This window comes from Diadema antillarum, unplaced genomic scaffold, assembly GCF_040938485.1.
Source record: "Diadema antillarum isolate AM-2024a unplaced genomic scaffold, OU_Dant_1.0 scf00000123, whole genome shotgun sequence".
In the NCBI taxonomy this organism is placed as follows: Eukaryota; Metazoa; Echinodermata; class Echinoidea; order Diadematoida; family Diadematidae; genus Diadema; species Diadema antillarum.
In genome coordinates this window covers 155,001-181,445 of record NW_027271012.1, presented here as the reverse complement: position 1 = coordinate 181,445, position 26,445 = coordinate 155,001, and the positions used below count along the sequence as shown (strand labels likewise).

General features: G+C 39.0%; 1 protein-coding gene and 1 pseudogene across 1 annotated transcript in view; both read left to right on the top strand.

The window, feature by feature from the left end:
- LOC139720158 (Y+L amino acid transporter 2-like) overlaps positions 1 to 26,445 on the top strand; it is a 40,152-nt gene that overhangs the window by 7,617 nt on the left and 6,090 nt on the right. Inside the window, exons 2-4 of the mRNA XM_071631524.1 lie at positions 18,033 to 18,158; positions 24,053 to 24,146; positions 26,140 to 26,184. Coding sequence (XP_071487625.1) covers positions 18,033 to 18,158; positions 24,053 to 24,146; positions 26,140 to 26,184 — 265 coding nt within the window. The remainder of the gene's footprint in view (positions 1 to 18,032; positions 18,159 to 24,052; positions 24,147 to 26,139; positions 26,185 to 26,445) is intronic.
- Positions 9,172 to 9,699, top strand: LOC139720156 (Y+L amino acid transporter 2 pseudogene; annotated as a pseudogene).

The following is a 26,445-nucleotide window of genomic DNA, read 5'->3' as shown; positions in this document are numbered from 1 at the left end:
TTTTCTAAAACTCTAATGCAGCTTGTACAAATTGCATTTAAAGAGTAACTGTAACTCTGCGTCCCAGTTGACCGAAAAAAAGTGAAGTAAAGCGAAAAATGAAAGTTTCAGAGAACTATAAGGAAGCATAGAATTATGCTTTTTCCTTGTTTTTAGGAAACATTGATATCGATTTCGATCACCTATGCGGATGACATTGCCTCACAATTCTTTCATGAACCTGTGAATGAAAAGCTACATATTTTTTTTTAATGAGTTACCGTATCCACTTTAATTCTCTCTTCCCTATCTATGACATATTTGCTAAGTTTTCGATTCGATCGTGAATGATTTAATGCATATGATATTATCTGTTCTGTTACAATTTAATTTCAAAAACAGAATTGTTAAAACGATTTGGGTGCAAATCAGTGTGTAAATTCACATGACAGTATATCATCGGCTCGTTTGATTTGCGTAATATTTTTATGGTAACCAATAACGGGTGCACGTCACGAGACCGACACCCACGAGTCATACATACCACGAGTCATCCAGCTCACAAGTCATACAGCCCATTAGTTCGACACTAAGCTAACAAGGCCCACGAGATGTTGATGCTGTTGACCAGGACGACTGTCTGTCAAAATATATTGCTTATGTAGCCAGATTGATTTACTCTACTGATGTTAGTGCGAGAGTAATACACCCATGCATTTCAAAACTAATATCTTTGCTAAATATCTTCCTTCGAAATTTATTTGGAAAATACATAAGATACTCTTCTTTTTCAATTTGATTTTTACTTTCTTACATGAGATGTATATGAAGGTGGATTGTCCTTTAACGGATTCTGACCAAACTTTGTGAAATATGAAAGCTGACATAGATTTACACCACATGACACCAAGTGCATTCGGTCTCCAATGACTTTGCTTTTGACTTTGAGCATGCGGTATGGCCATCTGGTAAAGCAATATGATTGAGTGTGAACATCTCACGGACAGGTGGCTACGATGATTTTATCTGGAGGAGTCCACTGGATGATCATGAAGCTATACGTACAACCGTTCTCCCCAACTAGCGTGTTCATGTGTGTTTCGTTCCATACGGGATGTTCACCTCGTTTTGCACTCTTACAGGACATTTCGAGCGTGAGAAAATGTGAGAAGCAATTCAGTCATGAAAAAAGGACTTTCCTGAGATTTTTTGGGCCTTACATTCGCGTGTATGTCCCAAGTGTATGTATGGAAATCGTCTTCAAGAGATGACATGGCAACTCGCTTATTTGGGATATATTTTAATGTCTACTATCACTCTTTGAATTGCGAGCACATTCTTCTACTCTTTCATCAAAAATTTGTGATGATTTGATTTGTTTTCTTTGACTGAAAAAACCCCCCAACATCACAATTGTCTCACTTACAACCCACATGGCCCAGTATTTGAACTCACAAAGCTAAGGACACAAAGAATATTCTATAATATTTAATTGGACAGTAAATGCAGGTGGACGGCCAGCCATTTTTGCTCCGTCACTCGCTTCGTCGCTTCTACCAGTATACTTATGGAGTTTCTAGGTCAAATTCTTTTAATCGATACCAGCAAAGACTAATACGCAAATCGGATTCACTACGAACTGGTGTTCATTACCAGTATTTTCTGTGCGAGTTATTACTGCGCATGTGCAGTTCATCTCTTTGTCGTGACGTCATCCGCGAAGCTCTGTCGGTCAAGAGACAGAAGTCGGTGTGAAAATAGCAGTGAGGTGGGAGAGAGATAACCAAAATGTCAAGGTTACGCTCGCAACGCCTAGCCAAAACCAACCAACAACACACATCATAATTGTAGGCGTATAGAAGGATGTAAATTAACGCATCACGACGTGAATGGCTTCCTCCTACACAACGTCTTCTGAATATTGGCCAGTTTACTACTGCCTTCATGTTTATGTATATCGTTATACATTGAAGACCTTGTAACAACAGGGAGGTTGGCCCTGGTAACAACAGGAGGTACTAGGCGAGCCTATAGTACATCCGTTGTAACAAGTATTCAATCTTCTTGTATATACTACGTGTATATACATGTTCGATGCTTTCAACTCTTGTCTTACAAGCATCAGGTAATTTTTCTGGATGTCGAGAAAAAAAAAATAATCTAAAAATTTAAGTCGTTGTTAAACTGGTCTATTATAGATCGATGCTATCAGTAGGACCCGCACTCACATCGCATGGTGCATGTATAGGTATACCACTGCTTGATTTTCGTTTTCAAATATCGCAACATTTCTTGGTCGACACTCTAACCGGGGATTTCTCTCACCCCGTATATTGACTACATTACTACATATCCACAAATAACCATCGTCCAGACATCTGTCACCGATGAAGATAAGTTCACCTTAGATATCTCCAAAACGTTAAAAACTGAATTCTCACCTTAACCAATACTATGCCATTTTTTTCAGAGGAAATACAAACACTGCGAATTTTCTCAATTGAATTGCAACAGGAAAGGAATGTTTTGGGTGCGGTTAATAAGCAAACATCATGTACACTCCTTATCATTTTATTGCGTGTCTGCGCCTTTTGTGTGTTTGTGTGAATGTGTGTGCGTCTGTGTTTGTGTATGGAGTGTTTCAATCTATTGATGACAAGAAACAGAAGAGGAAAAAACTCAAGAAGAAGGAAATTATTTCGTTCAAAGTGTCTGGCTCCTTTGTTTGCTTCAATCGCACCCAGACATTCCACCTTATTTGATGGCATTTCATTCAAGGAAATGCTCCGAAATGTTATAAAACTAATACTACCTCGTTTTGTGCACTTCATTCACCCATATACGCTCATGCATACATTTCTCTTGATGAGCCTTTTCCCGTCTGTTCTGTGGCTGACTTCTCTTCGCTTGCACAAGAGAATCCAAGCTCGTGTATATGTGCACTCTGGGATTATAATATCCCAAAAGAAATCGAAAATGCCAAAAAAAAAATATTTAAAAAATCAATGCATATTGTCACCATGGGCCATGAATGATAAACTACACACAATACATGACGCCTATTATCAAGGCCCTACATCGATCCAGATTGTTAGTTTGCAGAGAATGTACAATATATATAAATATATAGGCCTATGTAATATATATATATATATATATATATATATATATATATATATATATATATGTATGTATAGGCCTACATATATATACACTATAATCCTTAAAGTTGAGAGGAAAAAATAAGAAATGAATTAATGTCCAACTATTTTTAATGGTTGCATCAAATTTTTGAACGTGTCACGAATCTTCTTCACTATACGTAATGAATATTTACAATATTTACATAATAAATATATATAGGTAGCATATGTGTGTGTGCATTTGCGTGTGTGTGTGTGTGTGTGTGTGTGTGTGTGGTGAACATTTTTATTATGCGGTTGGTTCGGTTATGAGGTATTGGCCATACTAAATGCTCGTGGTATTTTGTGTAGTGTATAAAGTGTAGGAGTGAAACCAGGGAGGTGAGACATGAGAGTCGTGACCCTTCCCCTAAGGTTACCGCGTGATTATGTTCAGCGTGTGAGTCCAGATATTCAATATAATCGATCGAGCAGGCCCTTGCACTTTACTGAATTTTAGTCTTCTACCAAGACAGGCTCATTGCATTGTCCATTGAAGAGCAGTAGAGTAAGAGATCCACCGGAACTGCTCTGACCAGGGAGGCGAGACGCATCCCTGTATGAAATGCCATGTGTTACAAAAGTCGGGAAAACCACTGAGAAGTTTTTCTTTGCTCGTGCAAAGTATAAACTACAGATTACAGTTTTTTTTTTACTCTGCACGATCAAAGCAAAACCTCTGATCTGTAGTACAGCTCAAACATGCTCTGACCACGTGTACTACTACGTACAGCTCCTTGCTCTGACAAGCCTATACATGACCGGCTAAAACACCTTGTTAGGACTACATTGTGCGTGATTTGCCAGCTGGAACGAAAAAGTGGCGTAGATGAGCCACAAGAATTTGATCTGCTATTCACTGTTGATGGAGGTATTCATCAAACCAGTGCCCCATAAAATCCATGCGCCTGCTCTTCATGCTGTGTGCTACTCCGTTGGGGTGCTGCTTGATTAAGCAACATTCTATGGACTCCTCGCCAGCAATTTACCCTCATGCTTCAACTGCATTATTTTGTGAGCGAATTAGGAGCATTATCAAATTGTAGTACAATGTACTGATGTCAAATGGTTAAATTAAGTATAATCAGGGAGGTGGAACCACCTTCCTGGTATAATGTAGAGGGAGAGCAGACAGTCACGAAGCAATACTGAGTATCATACACACTGTATTCTGTTGGTTGGTTTTCTAAAGTGTAAACTAGAGGGGAGCCAAGTAGGTTTTCGTAATTCGCGGGGACAATGGCGTCCACGCACACATAGCGCTCGCCAGACTACCAATGGCGTATGTGAACTACGTAAAGCATATGTCCACGACCACGTGATTCGATTATAATCAAGCAGCTTTTACCATAGCGTGCTGAAACACGATCGTGAAAGTGAATTACACTACCACCCTTTTCCTCCTGCACAATGCGCTGTCCAGATGTTGTGTCCGCTCTAGCAGAAAACTATATCTAACTACAAAAGGAACATTTCTGTGAACATCTCTAATTCGTCTTGAACGCAACTTATATCGAATTATTAAGGAAAGAACTACATATGTCACGAGTTAGTGCGGAAACGTACATGCACCACATAATCAATTTCCCAGAGCAAGTTGCAGAGGGGTGCTGTATTTACAAACTGTCTTTCTGTTGGTGGCAACGGCGCCACGTGATGAAGGAAGTAGGCCTACGTTTAGGTTGGCCATGTGCAGCTTGCAAAGAATAGAAGATAGTGAAAGCTAAGATAGATACCGGATAATCACTCCGAAATGATGATAAAAAAAAAACACCAACATTTAAATGGCACCATTTATCCGTCGATATATTTAAAAGCACCTAATATGATGAACAATTGTAGTTTAGCGCCCGAATAGGTTCAAGATATGTGGTCTTTTTTACTACATTCATTCACAGCACTAAACCTGAATCGCGATTACCTTGATGAGCCGGTGAATCACCTCAACGATGGGTTGATGACGAATCCCCATTTTGACAGAATCTGTTCAATTCCCCATCCGTAATGGTTAAAAACGCTAATTTCTATATCGACTGAAAATTGTAATGATCGAAGTCATTAAACCTTTTCATTTGTCCCATTTTAAAAGACCACATGCACTCATGACAGCGTGCTAATTTTAACATTTCTTTATGGAATTTCTACTTTTGTCGTTTAAGTTTGGCAATGTTCCTGGAGTATCTCATTTATTTGGAGACTATATGACGATCCAGTGTCAAGCTGGTCGCGAAGTGGTCGCGGAGACGTCTCCATTACCTCTCCGAAATGTCTCCTGGAGACTAGACTGGTCAACTGGGAGTCGGGAGAGAATGGAACATTTTCTTCTTTTTTTTGTCACAGACATTTTTCCCAGTCTCCAGCTGGTATCGGAAACATCTCTGTGGGGTCTCTGGAATGTCTCCTTAGTCGGGGACACAGTTATCATTATCTCTGTCCCCAAGGTCTCCAAGTCGCAGGTTATCTGCGAGGTCTTCGAGACGTCTCCTCGGCCTTGCCAAGACCCGTTGGCGACCAGTACCGGAGACGTCTCGGAGAGGTCTCCTTGAGTGAGAAGACGTCTCAGGGATGTCGCGGCGATGTCTCCGTGATTTCTTGGGAAATATACGTTTTCACCCTCTTTGGAGATGTCTTTGATGTCGATCTGGAGTCGCTCTCTTGGTGAGAGCGCAAGTCATTTCTTGGTCTGTAGAGTCGCACGAGTCGCAGCAGTGAGTGATCAGTCGCGACAAAGTCTCCTGTAGAGTGAGATAGGCCAGAACTCTTAAAGCGTTCGTCTTGTCGGGACGTTTCTTGCGTCCATGCAAAAATGTCATGGCAGGTATTTCAAAGTGATAAGAGAAGTACATTGTACTAGTTTCTGTATTGAATTTTGCTCGAGTTTGGGTCCTAAATGCAAGTCGAGCTGCAGAGGATGTTGCGGCTCTGTGAGTGAGGACGTAACAATTTGTTGCACCGTACTTCGAGGAGACGTATGTTACGGTCTTAAAGTGTACAACAGATGTTACGGTCTTAAAGTGTAGCTAGCGATACACCCGATCGGGCAACACGTGAACATTCATACGAGTATTACTGTCCCAAAATACATCATACTTAAAGACAACGAGGGAAAAAAAGGAGATCAAAACTTGTGATCCGATATTGCGGTATCGTTTTACAAATTGTTCCGATATTCAAGAAGGGAATCGATTCTATCAAATGGTTGTCTCTATTTACAGCGGGTATAATTAAGGGTTAGATTCTGTGTATATTTGAGATACACATCAGGGTAATATCGTGAAGAAGTTTAGGACTGCGTGATCACTAAGACGTGGCGTCCCAGGGCTCATGAAGATCTTTTCATCAGCTCCTGATTTGTTTTGTACATACAACAGGGAGGAAAAAGCATATACAATAATGACAATGATAATGATAGTGATAATGATAATGATGATGATGATAATGATAATAATAACAATAATAATGATAATAATGATAATGATAATAATAATAATAATAATAATAATAATAATAATAATAATAATAATGATAATAATAATAATAATAATAATAATAATTAAAAATGATAATAACATTAATATAAATTGTATACAAATATCTGTGATGCCCCTTACCATTCTGTCTATGTGCTCACAGGGCACATTAGCATTCATTTGATATTGAACGGAAGCAAAATATTAGATCTATTATGTGTATTAGCTTATATTTTTCTTGATCCAACCCCTTCCCTCCCCTGTCTGTTGCAATGAAGGTCATCGAAACATTGCAGAGTAGTATGCGGAGTATCATGATTTCGCGATTGGTGCAAAAGCACCATACAGTCATACACGTATCGTGAAGTTAAAGGGTTACATATTACAGATACTTGTTAGTCATTTTGAAATGGTTAGACGTTGATATGATAATCATACAGCATACGCAGAGCGGCCAATTTTGTCCGGTCTGCATTCACAGGCCTATTACACTTAGTGCGTGGGAAGATTGTGATTGTGTATGATTGGATTGCATTGTCCTTCGTTGTTATTGATGCTGGTATTAATAGCTAGTTTCATTGCAGTACGAAGGTAAAGGGGACAGTGGGCAGATTGTAATCTACTTAATGCAGATAAAAATTAATGCTGTGCGTAAATGTTACTTCCAGGTTAATAGAAGGATTCATGGCTCTCGCTTGCTGCATGAAAGAATCATATGTATGTCCACGTTATATTAACGTTGGCTTGAAGATATAGATACATAGAATTACGCTTATTTTTCATAAAAGGATCAGTATAATGATTATTTTCGAACATTGCAAGAAATATTATGGATTAAGGAAGGTAAACATTTCATTTGTTTCTCAATTTATTCTTTGGGAGATGATAATGTAGAACTCTGTGTTAAACTATCACGGCTACATAGCCTAAACTGTGAATGGAATGCACAAATGATTTAAATAATTCTGCTTAAAAATTATTGAAAACACGAGGCAATTTAAAGAAGATTTTCATGAAATGAGACAACTGGAGACTTTGGTTTAATGGCATCGTTACTTCAAAAATCATATTTGAATACAAGATTGTGCTTTATGTCATTTCGCAGAAAAAGAAAGACTTTAGAATCTCATTATTGTCAGTACGTTGTTTTATTTCTACCTGAAGATAAACACCCTTTAAGGCGCGTCATGAAAACAACAACAACAACACCTGAAACCATCCCTTTGTTCCTGAAGGTGGTGGGCACACGGCAATTAATGCGCCTTGCGTCCGCACTCTTTGTAGATATGCTGTAGTTTTTCTTTTTTGCGTTTGGTTTGTTTTTTTCTCTAACAGCTGAGCTTCCCTGTGGTTGTCGGTCTTGAGACTTTTATATGGAGCCTGACGAATGTAGGGACATCCTTCGTCATTCATGGTGTGCCAATAGTCCGAGTTCTCTCTTAGTTCGTATGAATATATTTAGTTTTGATTTCTACCACTATATCATTGCTGGTGTGTTTATTTACTGAATCGGATGAATACAGCGTAGAACTGTCCTTCTTCGTTTTGCTTTAAACCTTTTGATTTTGTGCAAATCAAATGAAAATACTTGATCACAATGTTACCATTTACGTTGATGCAGTCGTAACGGCACTTCTGGTAATGCAGATAGAACGATGTATTTGTCTTTTCTGACGTACGGACTTAAGTTGTGGAAAAGCCTTTTTATCTACATCCGGGATTCCTAGAATAGAATAATACATTGAAAACCAAAATCGTGAGCGCTTTGGATGATAATACCTTAGTATTTTATTTCAACCAAATGCAAGTGTGCTCGGCATAAATCACTATTTCTTGCTGTCGTACCGCACAAGTTCTCATAGAACAGGTGAAACATCTTGTGACGTCATTACGATAGCATAAGGCATTTTTTTCTTAATTCCAATGAACTAGCGGCTCGTTCCCTTTAGTTTATCGTACAACATGAATCATACAGTCACTCATGCTGGGAGCCAAGCTGTAGGTGTCATGTGGTCGGGTTGGCTATCGTTCGTAACTAGGCGCAATTACAGTCATTAATTATCGCCATTTCATTGATGCTTTACCACTGTACTACTTACCCCCGGGTGACCGATACGGTGTGCAACATCTGTGCCTTTTCTGACTTGATAAGACGCCGAGGTGAAAAAGAAAAAAAAAGAATATGAAATTCAAAGATTGCGTGGCAGTTTCAAGGGCGTCATTCTGAGATTCTGGTCTGAACTGCTTTTGTGATTTTGAATTCTCTGGAATTATCATGAACAATGCATGAAACTTCTCAGAGTTTTTGAAGAGAATTTAGTTAATCTAGTGTTGTTCGGTGCGGACGACGGTCGTGGTGTGTCATGTTTCTGTGCTAAATTATGTTTGGTGATGATGTTCCCTGACAATTGATGTTGTTTTACATTGTGAGAATACCACTGGAGAAGACTGAAGAGTTAAAAGGGTGGCACAAACTCTTGTCGTCTCGATCCCTTTCGAACTCAAAATATCTCGTGTCGTCTGGGCTCGACGTAATCGATATGGGTAGACGACTGACGGTGAACAGTGCCAGCGAGGCGGGCCTCGACCGAATAACCGGCGACTTCCTCAACGACCCGGACAAAGTCGGGCTGAAGCGCGAGATCGGGTTGACTGGAGGTGTGGCCATCAACGTGGGCAACATCGTGGGCTCCGGCGTGTTCCTCACGCCCAAGGGCGTCTTCCTGGGTGTCGGCTCACCGGGTATGAGCCTCGTCATCTGGTTGCTTAGCGGCTTCTTCTCCCTTCTGGGCGCCCTGTGCTTCGCCGAACTCGGCCTCTCCATACCGTCGTCCGGTGGACACTATGCCTACATCAAGGTCGCATTCGGCGACCTCCTCTCCTTTCTCTACGTGTGGATATCGATGGTGATCATGTTGCCTGCCCAGCAGGCCGTCATCTGCTCGGTCTTTGCTCAGTATATCCTGGAGACGTTCCTTCCCGCCGACGATCCCTGCTACAAGAGCTACGTCAGGGTCCCCACCATCATTCTGTGTAACATCTGCGTCGGTAAGCCCTTGGCATTCTAGCCACGCTGGCGAATCCTTCCAAAATGAAGAATTAAAATATCTTACTTTGATACAGATAATTTCTGCCCCTTTCGCCTCTTGGTATAGTATTTAAAAAAAAAAAAAACAGGAAAGAATCTCGAGTCGCCACAATCTCAAGCTGCGTTTTACGTATAATATTGCCAGGGTTGGATTTTTTAGGATCGCATCTCATTTTCCACAGTCCGAAGGGGTCTTCCTTACCTGTCTTCTTCCATCTGCTCTTCATTGCGTTGGCTACTCTAGGGATGTTGCGGATTGCGGATCTTCTTCTCATCTCATCCCAATTCCATGTTTCTTTATGATGTTATTCATGCGGGGGGGGTGTATAGGAGTTATGCTTCTTTTTTGTAGGTTTATTCTCTTTCTCTTCTTTTCTTTTCCTCGCTCTTCTTTTCTTTACTTATTTCTAATTATTGTTGACTCGTACTGTACCAGTCCTGTTAATGATTTTCATCAAGTATCTTTTTTTTTCCTTCATGTTTTGTGTATACTTTGTATTATCTTTGTATTGTAAATATGAGACCCTGTGGAAGGTTATATTTGTCTTCTTGCAAATTGTGTATAAGTTTTATCTGAAGAAGGAAATTAACAACAACAATAACAGCAACAACAACCACAACAGCAACATCCACAACCACCACTGGCACCACTACCACCACCACCACCACCACCACAACAACAACAACAACAACAACAACAACAACAACAACAACAACAACATACCTTCATGGTCCCGTCTATAATTCCCAATCACCAACATTGACATTTTTCTATAATTGGGCTATCTGTTTTTCATGTTCATTTTCCACATCAGGTACCAGTAGTATTTCATACACTCTACAGCAACGTACTATTTCAATATCTTTTTTTACTCAGAGTTAGGTTGTCGTCGTCTGTATAAGTGAACTAATGAATTGGGGCCGTTGTATCCCGTGATGTTAATTTCCGCACTTTATTCGTGACGTATACACGACATGAATATCCCCGTATATCAGCTCTGACAATCAAATTTATCAGTCCTGGTCATTTCAGCAAGTCACTGACCTCTCGATTCTTTGGTCATCTTGACATAATGGCGTAGATTCAATTGGACTGACCTTCACTAGCATTTCAGTAGCTCAGTATAGATGCGAGATAGGAAAGAGAAATACTGAAGATAAGTGTGATATCTTCTTGTTTGCTGTATTGTGTTAGGGTGCGAGGACGTGGAAATGTCTATATAGATTACTTTTAGAATTAGAGCACATGGTCCATGCTATATCAATTGAAGTCAACGGATTCAATGGACATCAAAATGAATCTTGATTTACTCATTAGATCAGATGTGAATTAATTTTTCGTTTTCTTTCTTTCTCTTCATGTATGTACACGTCACGTATGCTTGTTTTAGATTTACACAGGTGCTTGTGGATGATATATAATTTTTATTCCTCATCATAACACACATCTCATGGCCCTTGGCTATTTACCATACCACTATAACTTCGTTTTTCCCTTTCTTCCTGGAGTTGCTTTATGAAATTAGTGCATTTAGGAAAAGGCAATAGGAGATGCCTGCCCATTCAATAAAGACAATGTTAGCGATGTCCCTCATGACTGTGTCAGCTCTTGTAATAATCAGACAAAGGAGGTACTTGGCAAGCACTCGCCTAGTACCTCGTTGATCAGACGACGTGTGAGCAGTGAGCGAGTAATGAATGAGATTCCATGCACGACGTCGAGAGAGGGGGTGATGGAAATACCTCGACAGGGGGCCGCTTGGCTGTAACCATCAGGCCAAATGCTGCTCCCTCCGTATTTGGTAGTTTGTGCCCAGTTAATCGACACTGCATGTAGAGCCTCTACGTCTACTATCGTCGAGAGGTCAAAAAGGAAATTGGTCTATAGCAAGGAGCTCCTTGTCTATAGCCACTGGAGAACAGAAACAGAAAAAGCCACCGGAGAACAGAAATTGTTCCCTAAAATTTTTAGTTTCAGTATGTCTGTGTGGTTTTCAGAAAACAAAGAGGCATTTCGTCTTCTGAAATTGTCAGATTTTGTAGTTACAATAATATCAATTGACCACAGAATATCATGAGGGTTCCGTGTTCGAAGTCAGGAGTGATCTGATTATGTTACGGGTAGTAGGACCAATAAAAAGTATCAATTGAAGTGGGAAGTAATAGGCCTACATACAAGTTATACTCACGAATATGATGACGATGATGGTACTTCTTGTACTAGCAGTGCATGACGATACTAACATAACGATAATGAAAATGATCGTAAGAGATAACACTGGTAGTAGTAATAGTAGTAGTACATGTAGTAGTAGTAGTAGTAGTAGTAGTAGTAGTAGTAGTAGTAGTAGTAGTAGTAGAGTAGAGTAGTAGTAGTAGTAGGTATTAGTAGTAGTAAAAATTAGTAGTTGTAGTAATAGTAGTGGTGGTGGTGGTTGTCGTAGTCGTCGTCGTAGTAGTAGCAGTAAATATTGTAGATATAGTAATAAGTAGAAGTATAGTACAATTGTAGTCGTAGTAGTAGTAGTAGTAGTAGTGTAGTAGTAGTAGTAGCAGTAGTAGTGGTAGTGGTAGCAGCAGCATACTAGCAGTAATTATAAAAATATAGTGATATTATGAAGAAGGTGATGATGAATAAAAATGATAGAAATTATGATGATAGTGAAAATAATCAATATTGATGATAATGATTACACGAATAATAATACTGATGATATGTGTTACCGGTGCTTGACCATGGAAGACATATGATATCTGTGCACATCACTCTGTGTAAGCCTAATTCTGACCCAGTGAACAAGATGATAAATATCTGACATAAATATGGGCGTATACAATGTAGTTTCCCTTAGAAACACCGTAAGTTTGTGTCATTGGCTGCCATTTATCATGTCCGGCTTTGTGATTAATTCTTGATTTCGTGAGCAACACGAACTGAATGCTTTACTTCGCAAAGCGATAACGAAGAAATGAACATGTCACTGTTTATCCTCGTGGGATAATAAATGTGATGAAACATCATTATAACACTGCCCTCGACCAATGTCGACAAGTTTCCAGTAAGGTTAGGTCAAACATGACCTATAAGATAAACACGACGCTTGGTAAACATATCAAGGTCGGTTTAACCGGGTCTAACCCGGTTCTAACCCGGTTTAATGGAACATGGACAGATAACACGTGGAGGTCCTTAAACGAACAGAATGGGGAAAAAAAATCCGTTTATGTCGTACACAGAATAAGACAGTTTTATGAAATGTTCATGTTCCACACGTTTATACTTCACAGTGTTGTAACTAGATATGTTATTTAGATGCACAACTCTTCCTTTTTTATAGTATATAGGCCCTACAGAAGTAAATACAGTGTATAACAGATACCGGTAAATGAACAGTTACTTCAATAAATAAACTTTTTTATTTTTGCCAATTTGGCACACGCAGCACAATACCACCGAATGAGTTGACGTATACATAGAAGATACGGAGTTGGTATCTCTCATGATTATATATATATATATATATATGTGTGTGTGTGTGTGTGTGTGTGTGTGTGTGTGTGTGTGTGTGTGTGTGTGTGTGTGTGTGTGTGTGTGTGTGTGTGTGTGTGTGTGTGTGTGTGTGTTATAGTGCAAGGGGTACCTTACGAGTAATGGCATCATCCTTTTGTCTTCTTTGCTTTACCTTATAAAGCCTCAAACCAGCAAATATGTTGAATGCAAGAGTTATGTTTTACACGTTTCCAGGAAGGATATTTGTCTCAGCCAAATTATGGAACTCAGTGATGTTGATGACGCCTCACAATTCTCCTACATTGAAGATTTGGCGTCTACAACCCATTCCCTTTCAATGTCATGATGATTGTCAAATCCTTTCAACACTGGTGTAATGAGATGCTAGGAATGTAATGTGTTTTCTTTAACTCAATTTCTATGAATAACTGACAAAAACAACTTTGATTGCTGCATATTTTCACACTTACAAGTCACATGGAGACTAAACCCCTTGTGAGATTATTATGACGTCATCATCTCATTTGCATTAGCTATGAGACAATAACCATTCCACCGCTGTTGGAAAAGATGTCAAACACTGAATTATAAGTATTATGTTTGTTATGATTTTACTATACATATCTCAATCAACTTCAACGTGGAGTAACATTTTGCTTTAATAAAGAAGTAACTTTCAGTTTGAAGGAAATTCTTAGCAGTCCCTTCAACGCTGTGTCAGTGTTCTGCGTCACTTTGACTCGACATTAACGACGCTGAACAAATTTAATCTGTAATCATGAGTAATCAACCGAGATGCGTGTCCTGATATACAGTACGGAGAATTTCTAGCACATAGCGACGCATCTGCATCATTTGACTCGTTAACATCTTATCTATTGACATGTAGTCACTTGTAAAGAAATTATGACATGTTTAGAGCAGATAATCATATGTCGTTATCAACTCAACCTTTGAACATTATGTTCCCAGAGCGCACTGCGTTGCACACCGGTTGTACAAGTTCTGCACTACCACAAACGCCTTGAGTAATTTGGATAATAATCATTTAAGAGAAATATAACTTCATTTTATTTTCAGTGATATAGTTTTAAGGCGATGATAGAATTTGTCATCATTTAATTTGCACGTGACTGAGACTAACAATGTTGTTTTGTGAAAGAATATAAACCGTTAAAGGGCCTGTAAACTTTCTCACGATGAAATACACTTGTATATGATAATATAGAAAATCGATATAGAGCTTCGACGAAAATGTGAAGTTTTATTTAACGGAATGTAACAAGGAGGGGATAATTAACTTATACCATGAGTAAATCCCATAATTGGTAAAGGAAGAACTGATATCTAATACAAAGTTAAAGGACAAGTTCACCTTCATAGACATGTGGGTTGAGTGAATGCAGCAATATTAGTAGAACACATCAGTGAGAGTTTGAGCAAAATCGGACCATCCGTTAAAAAGTTATGAATTTTTGAAGTTTCTGCTCAGTCACGACTGGATGAAAAGACTACTATAGCTTGTGATGTCACATGAGTACAAAAATATAAAGAAAGAATGAAGCAAATTCAACATATTTCCATTTTTCTCGCATAACAAAAGAACACTCGACTTCTCTCTTTCAGAAGGCAGGGGGAATAATATTACCCTTAACATACGTCAGTAGCAAGTCGAAGAAATTTGCACTTTATTCAAAAAGCAAAGTTTTGTGAAATTCTCCTTTTATTTTCCTTACATAGTTGTACGCATGTGACATCATACACTGTAGTAGTCTTCTCTTCCAGCAGTGACTGCGCAGATACTTGAAATATTCGTAACTTTTGAACGGATTGTCCAATTTTCATCAAACTTTCACTGATGTGTGCTACTAATATTGCTGCATTCTCTCAATCCTTATGTATATGAAGGTGGACTTGTCCTTTAATGACGTTGTGAGACATAGGCATTTACTGGGTTAACGAAGCAATGTTTTTCTCTAGTAGGCCAAGTTGGTAGGGTTTCTGTCGTTGTGTATTTATAGGATAAGTGGAGAAGCGTAATGGGTAGAGTGGCAGCGCTTGTTTCACGACTGCTGTAACGAAATTTGATGACTTGGCAGCTTTGGTTTGTTTGCTTGTTTTTTGTTCGAGAAAGTACTTTAACTTCTGAGTATTTCCCATCAGTGCTAAGAACTTCCTTTTCGAGTCAATTATTTAGTTTGAATGTTTTTGGCTCTGGACTGAGGGTACAGCTGAGGCAAAGGTCAAGGTTAAATTCACTGACTTGCCTACACATAGACACCCACAGACACACACATACACACACAAACACACCCTCGAACACACACTGGCAAGTCACCTCAAATATTTGAGGGAAAAGTCTAATCAAGTAAGTGATCGAAGTTCATCGGTCAAATCACTAATTTTCATGCCACACATACTTTTAAACATGTGAACATGTCATCAATATTACTTCCCATCTCCCTGATATTACCCGTAATCAATTGTTAAATATCCATTTGTTTCCATTTTCTCTATTCCAAATAGGGCAGCCACTTTTCCATTATGAGTTGTTGAGACTAATCAGTCGTGGCAGTCGTTGAAACGTCTCCTCCAGTAGCATAGGTCATTGATCAGAGTCTCATAAATGTGAATACCTTCTCTTTTTTTTCCCCGAGAGGTTCTACGACTAGAGGTTGTCCGAATTTATATGAACGGGTGTGAAAATGAGTTCACAAACATTCTAACAAGAGACGATATTTCAAAAACCTGCTGCTGTATGACACGTGCGTAGCCTCGTGTTCAAATGTTTGTAATCTGTGTCAAGTGTTTCAAGTACCATGTTGCCACTCAGCGTGTCACAGATACAGTACACGCACTTGAACTTTGCGACGTTTTGGTGTGATTGTCCATTTCTTCGGGATATAGCAGTAGCACTGAGAGACTGCCAAGTTCAAAGTCGCCATCCAGGTTTTCGTGTTGTTTTGTTTTTGTCGAAGTGGGCGATTACAACAATGTATGCTGGCCTTTTATACCTGGGGCACGAAAACTTGTCATCAATCACACTTGTCAATAAACCTCCTCGACTCCATATGTAATTTAACTGCTATTTGGGGAAGTATAATGCTGTCATTATCTCTTTAAGGACTCTGTGCAATGCATACGCAAATAGCTCATTTCGGGCGAAGTTCAGCTGTCAAACTAAAGGGAAAAATGGAAAGATAATGGTAGTGATGATTCCGATCACAGGTAGAATGATAGAAATAATAATACAATCTTATTGGTTGCGTTGATGGCAAACATGATGTCGGAACTGAAGACAGATGGTTGTGATGCGAAATGTAGGTCCTATAGTTTACCTGAACAAAATGTTGAGGACAAAACTTGTTTCTTAATCGATAACACCCTGCTCAAACGTCCCGCACAGGACGGGGAAAACAGAAATAAGTCAACATGGATAGGACCAACTGCGTTAAGGTGTAGGCCTACGTAGGTCAGTATAAACAATATTTTTATCACATATCAGTGCAGATGTAAAAGCTATAATGCAGGATTTGTGAACTTGGATTCTAGTTTGTCCCAGCAGATGCCACAATAGTGTATACAATGCATGATAGCGCAACTCCAGGATGTCCAATCCAAAAAAGTGACCACCCTCTTACATTGTTCGCAAATCGGATGTAAGTCTAGGTCCATAGTACTTCCTCACACTGTCCAAATCTGTTCGTGTGGCTTTGAACATGATACTTCATTGTCCACTGCAGTGAGCCGCCCTAAACCGGTTCCACTGAGAAACAATCACGCACGTCCAAAATACAAAATGTGCTATGTTTTCAGGGTGGGATCCATATTTTCAGCAGTGCCATCTGCAATTATTAAAGGACGATAGAGGGCGTGATAACGATAACTCCAGCTGAGCCCTTGGGCTATGAACTCCAGGAAACGTTCTCGTTCGTTTCCCCAAGGTTTTTTTTTCCCTATACTTGCAATTGGGCTAAAATGTGGTAGTACTTTATTCGTGTGTTATCACGGTGACACCTATCATCCCCACCCCCCCCCCCCCCACACACACACCCCTTGTCGAGTAATCACATGCAGATTGCATTCGATTGTATTCACCATATGCGTTTGAAGGATTTTTTTTTTTACGCGGTAGAACTAAGAATACTACGGTAACATTAGCAGGAGGCCTGAATGCGTGCGCACATCAGCTATGGGATTTCTTTTTCTTTGACGGGAAAATTTGCCCAAAACACTACGTGTCGATTCAGGTAATACAGAAATATTAGTAGACCACATCAGCGACAAGTTTGAGAAAAACTAGACAATCCGTTCAGAAGTTACGCATTTTCAAAGTTTTAGGAAAATCCGTGTGTCATCGCTGGACGAGAAAACTACGACAAATCGTTGTGTCCCTCGGGCAAGATGTAAAGGATATACAAGTGGGGTTTTTTTTTTAGCATATTGTAAGAGCGCTTTCACTGTCAGAAGGCATGCAAGAGAATGATAACACATCAAAATATATCTGTAACAAGTCGAAGGAATGTGTACTTTTATTAAAAATGAAAATTTAAATCTGATGAAAGTAAAAGCAGTCGAATCGTCACGGTCTCAAATTATGGAACTATTTTCTCATTGAGACGAACCTACAACAACCGAAAAGAAAAAAAAAATGATGTCTAAGTCATACACATTCATGTTCGTAATACCAACAAAACTATAAGCTTTTACATCTGAATGTAAATTGTGTGCAACAATTTGAAGACAACGAGATCAAAATAACAATAAAGAACATGTTTCTTTTCTCTCCTTTTGTCCCACAGTCACCGTCATGTACGTGAACTGTCGCAGCGTGAAGTGGGCGACGAGCGTGCAATCGATATTCACCGTGGCCAAACTGTCTGCACTGTTTATCATCATCATCTCGGGGCTCGTTCTACTTTGTAAAGGTAACTTTGTCGGATCTGTTTGGTTTGCATCCATCTGGTATCTATAACTTCCTATTCTTGTTAATCATTCTCCTCTTGATTGATCTCATCGTTCATTTCTGTCCAAGGATTGTCCTTATATTCTCGCTTTTCATCCTTCAGGTGACAATTCTGTAGCAATATTTCTCGGGACTTTATGGGTTACATACCTACATGTTTAATTCATTAGCATTTTAAATTATTAACAAGTTGTCCTGATCAATCCGAAGCAACGCAGCAGTGAACACGGGTAATCTGCACCAACGGATCGTCACATCAAATTTGTAAAGATCTGCGCCATCTACGGTGTTCGTCTGCATCAAAGCAGTTGTCTTTCTAACATTCAAATGATTATTTCTTATAACTTGTTTCGACGTACCAACGTATCATATGATTGCATGCTCGTACAGTTATCGTCTAGTGCTCCTGTACCTTCCTCACGTTCTACTGATTATGTCCCTCAGCAGCATGGTCTATTCGATACATTATCATTGATCCATTTCCGTGTTCAACAAACTCTGATGGGGCGTTATGCAAATTTGCATGATGCTTGACGTACATTGTAACTTGTGACATAATTTTATCAAGTCGTCAAGTAGCGCTGCCAAGTACTCTTCTTTTTGCATCCACAAGAATTAGTGTGAATATGTATGTATATCTGTGAATGTGTCTGTGCATGTGTGTGTTTGTATGTTTGTGCGGGCAAGTACTTATGAGTGTGTTTGTCATTAGGGGCCTACTTATCGAAGTTTGTTACCGTGCATATCAATACGAAACTTTTACTTATCTTTCTTTCGCGCTGGTTATAAAGAGTGTAAAAAGCAAAGGAAACACACACACACACACACACACACACACACACACACACACACACACACACACACACACACACACACACACACACACACACACATACACACACACAAACAATGAAGAGAGGTTCTGATCCAAGAGTACACGTATTCGATTTTCCTGTTTATGATAACGCAAAATCCAATAGAATTGTAGCATTCGAGAAACACAAACGAGCATGACTACGTCACAAGAAGTGAACAACTTAGTTAGGTCATAAGAATCATTGAATTTCATTCTTCGAATTTCGCAGAAACACTCGTCAATCTTAACTTAGGTCAATGTGTCCGCTCCTCTCCTCTCTATTACCATAGATTCAGAACATGCAAAATACCGTGTCGTTTCTCCACTTCATCTAGTTTTATCAGATACAGTTATGTTCCTATTATGGTTCCATTGATTGTCTACTCTCCTCAGTTGTACTCATAGCGAAGTTTTGTCACATTTCCAGCTTTCACTACACCACTCTCTGGAGCTACTTCATGTCAACGTTGCTCCGACACCGATGGAGTAATAGCGCCATCTTTAGGGTACGTCTGGAAGTAGGCCGAATTCAAGACAATAAAAAGTTATTTGGGAAATACTCCAGATTGTGCTTTACCTGCAACGAAACCGGAAGGAATTCAACATTTCGAGACTGTTCGCGCAGATAATTTCAGCCAAATTTCTCAAGCAAACTATTTAAATACCTTTGGTGAACTCTAAAAAAGTGAACGATGCGCTATATTTCGGCAAGGACAGCGATGCATAATAATCTGTTAGAAAGCTACTCTTTGGTGAATTTCTGCTTTTTGTCCTGTAGCATAACACCAAGGTGATTAACCCCGCATAGATTGTTTCCTCTCCTTAAAAGCACGTTGAGACATAATACATTGTGATTTGGACCATGCAATATAGAGACCATCATAGATCTATATTTAGTTGCATAGATCTCAATGAATTACGAGCGCTGACAAAGCAAAGTCCAAAGAACTGACAAATAAACAAACGTACTTCTAATTGTCTAAATGAGACAGGCGAAATCACCTAGCTACTGAGTGACTATCAGTACCACCTTCAATTTGCTTAATTTGCACCGCAGATTACGAAATCAAGCTCTGAGAGCCTGCGAAATATGCCTTCTGATTTATCACAAAGGCACTGAAGTTGACAAACTGTAGACTTTAATATTGGAAATACGCTATACCATGAAATCGCTTTTTCTGACTAAAGCGAGGTTAAGATATCACTAGATCTGAGGTCGTCATCGAGACGAGTTAGGTTAAACGCAGGAGCTGATAAAATGTCGAAAGCTGATGATCGTCATCTTATAAACTTGGGAATCAAAGTAGTACATTTAGAAGAGCATGCTGTTGTCGTCAATTACATGATAGTATAACTATATTTAGCCAGAGGATTTCGAGTTCGAGGTGAATCAAAAGAAATCATGGCCCTTGATATTTTATGGGCTATATTGCACCTTCAAATAAAGCTTTTGAAATGCCAACTTTGACCCTAATTTGCATAACCAAGATGGCTGTGTGTAAGTTTGCCACAGTTATAAAATATGCTGAGCTGGTCATTCTCTGAAATCATTAGAATACTCAAGGGCAACTCTTCTAGACCAAGATGTTTGACTAGATATTGCTTATAATGAGCAACAGGTATCATACTCAAAGGCCCTCCCAACTTACCAAGCTGTTTTTTAAGCTCCAACAAATGCTAGAGAAACGAACTGAAGCCGAGCGCGTTTACGTCAGCCTCTGATCCCCACGCCTTGCCTTTGCCTGTCGCTACCCTATTCCACATGTACTCGCTATTCTTGCGAGAGGGTCTTGAACAAAGGCAAAGTATAACGGTTAGCTAACGTGCCTTTATGACACCAGGCTATCAACGTTACGTTGTAACGTCGTGACAGATAGACCCTTTGGAATAGTAACCTAGCCGGCAAAACATTTCAGTACAGGTTTCAGTTTAAAGGGCTTGTGCAATGCAGAGGCATGTTGACTTCTGTCGATTTACGATACCCTCAACATCGCTCATGTGGCCAAATTAATATCTATATAAGTGTGATATATTTCATAATAATTTCCCACTATTTTTCTTCAGATTACTTGACGAGGACCACTTTATGATGATCTCATTCTATACACAGGATTGTTAACAACGTCAATATCTTGAAGTATTTGACGCGCACTGAAATGAGATTATAAGTTTAACCATTATCACGCATCAGGTTACTGACAGAGTATTTTATATGCCGAATCATCGTGCAACCTTTCTTTCGTCAAGCTTCTTCAAACTTAATCAGCTTTTTTATGATGGCCTGATTACTATCAGCTGCAAGGCCCTATGGCATTCTACGCGTTTTACCTACACACACACACACACACACACACACACACACACACACACAAACTGACTATAGACACAAATTCTGCGTTTAAACGATGTAACCTAAGATAATGCACTGATTACAGGTAGAATAAAGACGTGCGATTGCTGGTCAAAGGTTATTCAAGATTGATCGCCGGGATCAACGTTCACACACGCGACGAAATTGACTCTTAGACAGCAGCCTGAAGTCCAGCATGGAAGACCATGAAGACGTAAGCTCTATCGTCCATCACGACGATGACACTGGACAGAAACTTTCTCATCGGAGAAGTGTCACGAAGGATACTGATCTTGTCGAGGAGGAGGATGTCGACAAGTCGAAGAAGAAACTGGATGACGACGACGACGATGACCGAGATAAGGTTCGACTAAGGCGCCGCTTGACGCTGCTCGATGGCGTCGCAATCAACATTGGTATCATCATCGGATCTGGAATCTTTGTCTCGCCGAAGGGAGTGTTGGCGGGCGTGGGCAGCGTCGGGGCCACCCTCATCGTCTGGGCCTTCTGCGGCTTGTTCTCGCTCCTAGGCGCTCTCTGCTACGCCGAGCTGGGCACGATGATTCCGGCTTCGGGCGGAGCCTACGCCTACATCCAGGTCGTCTACGGAGATTTCTTCGCCTTCATGATCATATGGATAGCTTCCATTATGGCACAGCCTGGCTCGTTTGCCGTGCTCGCTCTGACGTTCGCCAACTACAGCCTGCAGCTGGTGTACCCCTACATTGACTGTCCTCCTCCACGGACTGTTACGATACTCATCGCTGACTGCTGCTTGAGTAAGTTAACTCCAAGAATTCCCCTCCACAAAACCCGTCTCCTGTCCTTTCATAGCCCTTTTAGTTGCTTTTGTTAACTATTAGAGATGAGAGTCGCAAGACTTTTAGTGGGAGTTCTAAGTTTCGTCTTGGACTCTGATGTATAAATGTACAAGTTCAACAAAAGATTGACACGCGTGATCTTAAAAGATTGGGAAACTGTCCTTTTTTTCATTGTTATATTATGTTGGGAATGTTGTAATAAATTTTCCTGATTTATACAAAAACATTGCAAACACCATAACAGTTATTTTACAAGTAACTGATAAATACTGACTCAAGAAAAGAGGAAAAGGAGGAGCTGCAGCGTAAGTGTGACTTTCATCTGCCTTGGGCTGTCTGCATTGGAGAAAAAAAAACAGCAATTCCGACTTCATTATCAATGACACAATAGGGTAGTCCTCCGCAATTAGATTATGCGAGCAATAGTGCCCTACATTGGTGAGATGATTATCAGTAATCCAGACTCCAACATGTGATTGATTATCTCTAAAACTAAGCTTTGAAATTATCTCATTTTCGCAGTCTTCGTCTGCTTCATCAATGTTGCCAGCGTACGTTGGTCGATGTGGATACAAGACATTTTCGGCCTCTTCAAGATTCTCGCCCTTCTGATTATCATTATTTCGGGTTTAGTCGAAATTGGAAAAGGTATGTCTGTACACAAGTCCTCATCTCATTATTTTTTTTTTCGAATCATGCGACCCGCACTTTACGGAATGGCATGACCATCTTGACCCGGAAGGGAACGAGCGGCATCTGACTCCACTATGCGTCAAAATGATTTCATCATCTAAACTACTGGGCCAGACTATACGGGCAAATATAGGATTATGTTTGTCAAAACTAGCAGCTTTATCAAAAGTATGTAGGCCTATTGTGTGCATATGAATATACAAGTATATGTTTGATAGTCATTTGTTTGTATCATTTAATATATACATTTTGTCGAGGGATCCAGATGAATTCAGAAGATGCATAAGTTCTTGCTCTATCAGAAAAAAATTAGAATCCGAGCCTGCCAATAACGATCAACCTGTGGAACATGTAAGTTTTTTTTATTCCTGTTGTCAGTAACTGACATTCTACGATACTAAGATCTAAGATATAAACAATAAAACAAAAACATTAGTATTGCTTTATTTTCATGAAGATTCTCGTTTATTCATTTTCCTACTTGTCACATCTTCTCAGAACCTTTATCATAGAATATGATTTAGTTCGATTTCAGAATTCATTTTGATGTTTTGTTTCCATGGTTGTAACATGTGTTCGTCAGTAATAAACGCAAAACAGAAGTGGTTTTACCTGTCTTAAACCCGTCTTGATTTCGTGTATGTATTTGCTCGGATGCGTGGTCGTGTGTTTGAGGTTGCGTGTCTAAGTTCGTGGTAATTAAATAATATTGCCTTTTTTTGGTTGATAATGAAGTTTACATTTCTTTAATCCACTCACATTCTCCTCATTCTCACATTTCATTTTGAAAGTTACTCATCATTTTATTTATTTTTTTTTGTGTGTGTATGTGTCTGTGTCTAATTTCAAGCCAAAGAAACCCACGTTTCATTGGAGCCCATAAATAGCAAAATTGATCCTCATTTGGCTGACTCTTCTGTTTTTGTAATTGTTGCAATCCATTTTCTATTTTACAAACGGAAAGTTTAATTGAAAAGAATAATGTTTTAAAACAGTTTTATATTCTCGTTACGCAGTAAAAATGGACTTTGAATCTGAGCTTTATTATAACTCTTTCCATGTCGTTGAAATTAAACTTTGCTACTGATATTTAGAGCCTTAGTTATTATCATTATCTATTTTTATTTCCCTGGTAGGAAACACCCAGAACTTTGAAAACGCTTTCGAGGGTACGGATCTTTCAGGATTGGGCGTGGCATTTTACTCTGGTCTCTTCTCTTACGCTGGATGGTAAGTTATTATTTTTTCCCCCTATAATTTTCACTTTGCCATATAATTCTACTAACTATGGTTCACTTTCGCCGAATGCCGAATGTGCTGTTTGTCTGATTTTTACGTTGCAAGTTGCTTTTTTTTTTCAGGAAGCAGAATACACTTCGAACTGAGTGATCATGGATTAGGGTCATGCACGGCTACTTTCAATGCCTGTCTCAAAAGAAATTAAATATTCAAGATAAACATTCAGTTGATGAACGAAATTCTCATAATGACTCAAAGTCTCGACTAAAAAAAAGAGCAAAAGCAACGACACTTGAAGAATCTATGATAGGAGAATTAATGACGAGATGCATTTTCAACCAGAAAAAAAAAAAAAACTGACATGATAAGTCACGAACAAATCGTTCATTTCACTATATCTGTGTAAGCAAGGTTTCAAAACGTATCAATGTTTCAAATAAAAAAGGCAACAGCAGTCTGTGTGTCGATCTTTGATATGCGTCATTTTGTGACTTGCTTTTGCAGCAAAAATAGGTGCGTGAACAGGAAATGTTCTAGCAAAACAATGTAAAAATAGGAAATATTCAAGCAGTTAGAAAAAGCTTTATATACCAGACACTGCAACTTTTGTATTATTGCTCTCTTCGCATAATACTATGTGCAGATTGCGTGTGGAAAATATACATACAGAAACAACAGCTAACCTGTAGGTTATAATCAATGTGTAATGCGTTATTGTAACAAGAAGTTTGAAGACTTTTAACTGTATTGATGCCTCTTAGTCTGAGTCACCTGTTGAGAGAAATAATTATACCAACATGATTTGCCCGTCATATTTACTATTCCTATGGAGGGTTTATGACAATGGCGTACATAAACGCAGAGCTCCTGCAAATTGTAATCGTCTATGACTATCGCTGATCGTTGTAAATGTGGTATGCTCACAAATTAATCTTGATACATGGTGTCACGTATACATTAATGATTGTAATCGCTCGTGAGATGAAGGAAGATCTCCTATTGTTTGGTGTCTGAAAAAAAAACCAGTTGTTCGGATTCTGTTTGCTTGAACTTCCATTGTTCTTCATAAATGTCAATATTTTAGTTTGTTTTGTTGTTGATTTTTATCAAATATCAAATATGTACAATCAAAAGTCATTGAAGACTAGAAATGAATGTGTTTACGAAGACAGGACCTACAGACCTAGGAGAAATTATGCCAACAGGATTTGTCTTTATGGTTTATATAATCTGCTACTATACCGTTATGGTAATCAAAGTAGTTTTTCTCCGTTACCATGGTTACTGTGATCTGCCTTCTCATGACAGGTTCAAACTTACCCGGACATGTGATCTTTCTATGCAAGCCTTTACAGCAACAATTCATAAAACTGTTCTCTGTTGTATTTGTTGAATTCTGAAAACATCAAACACATAAGTTATCGATACACATCTATATGTACTTCAATGGATCATTGAACATTCAGCTTATGGTGGCGTTGTTGACTTGAAGTAACTTAAAATTGATGCTGATTTTCCCCAGAATTTCATAAAAAGCGATGTAATGATGAAAGTGCTGACAGAATGTCGTTAATTGTGTTTATCATTATTGATATTGCGTTTCCCACTGCACTGCGACAGCAAAATATAACCACAGAGGTCCCACTGTGCTACAAGAGAAGCAATAAATCATATGAGCATCTTGTCTCTCAATAACAAGACTACCCATTATACGCCAACAAGATTTCCACATTTGATGTTACCTTTGTGCATGACATTTTCTGGGTGCGTAAGCAGTAATGGTACATTAGTTGGAAACCTCTTTATATTTTTGTAGCATTTCAAATAATTAGTGGAGTTTATGGACAGTATAATATAAAAGAGCCAAACACGTTCTGTATAGACTATTTAAACAGATGATAACGCGTGCATGTATGATATCTACTGTTCGTTCTGTGACTCTCCAATGTCATTCAACCAAGAAATGTCGTTCTTATATTTGCAGGTACTCGCTGAACATTGTTGTGGAGGAGTTGAAAGATCCATACAAGTAAGAGCATCGACATACAAAAGTACAATAATCTAATTACTGGTATGTAGTCAGTCTTTATGTCATGTTAACGAATGCTTGCCATTTCTGTCAACGAATTATTTTGGAAGCACAACAAAATCTTGATTGAGTGCTTGAGTGGTTGTGATTGAGTGCTTTTGATAATGATGAAAACTTAATAATCTATAAACTTTTATCAGCATCGCTTTATTTTCGATATCTCAGCCATTTCAAAACCGTTTTTCATCAACTAGATTTTGA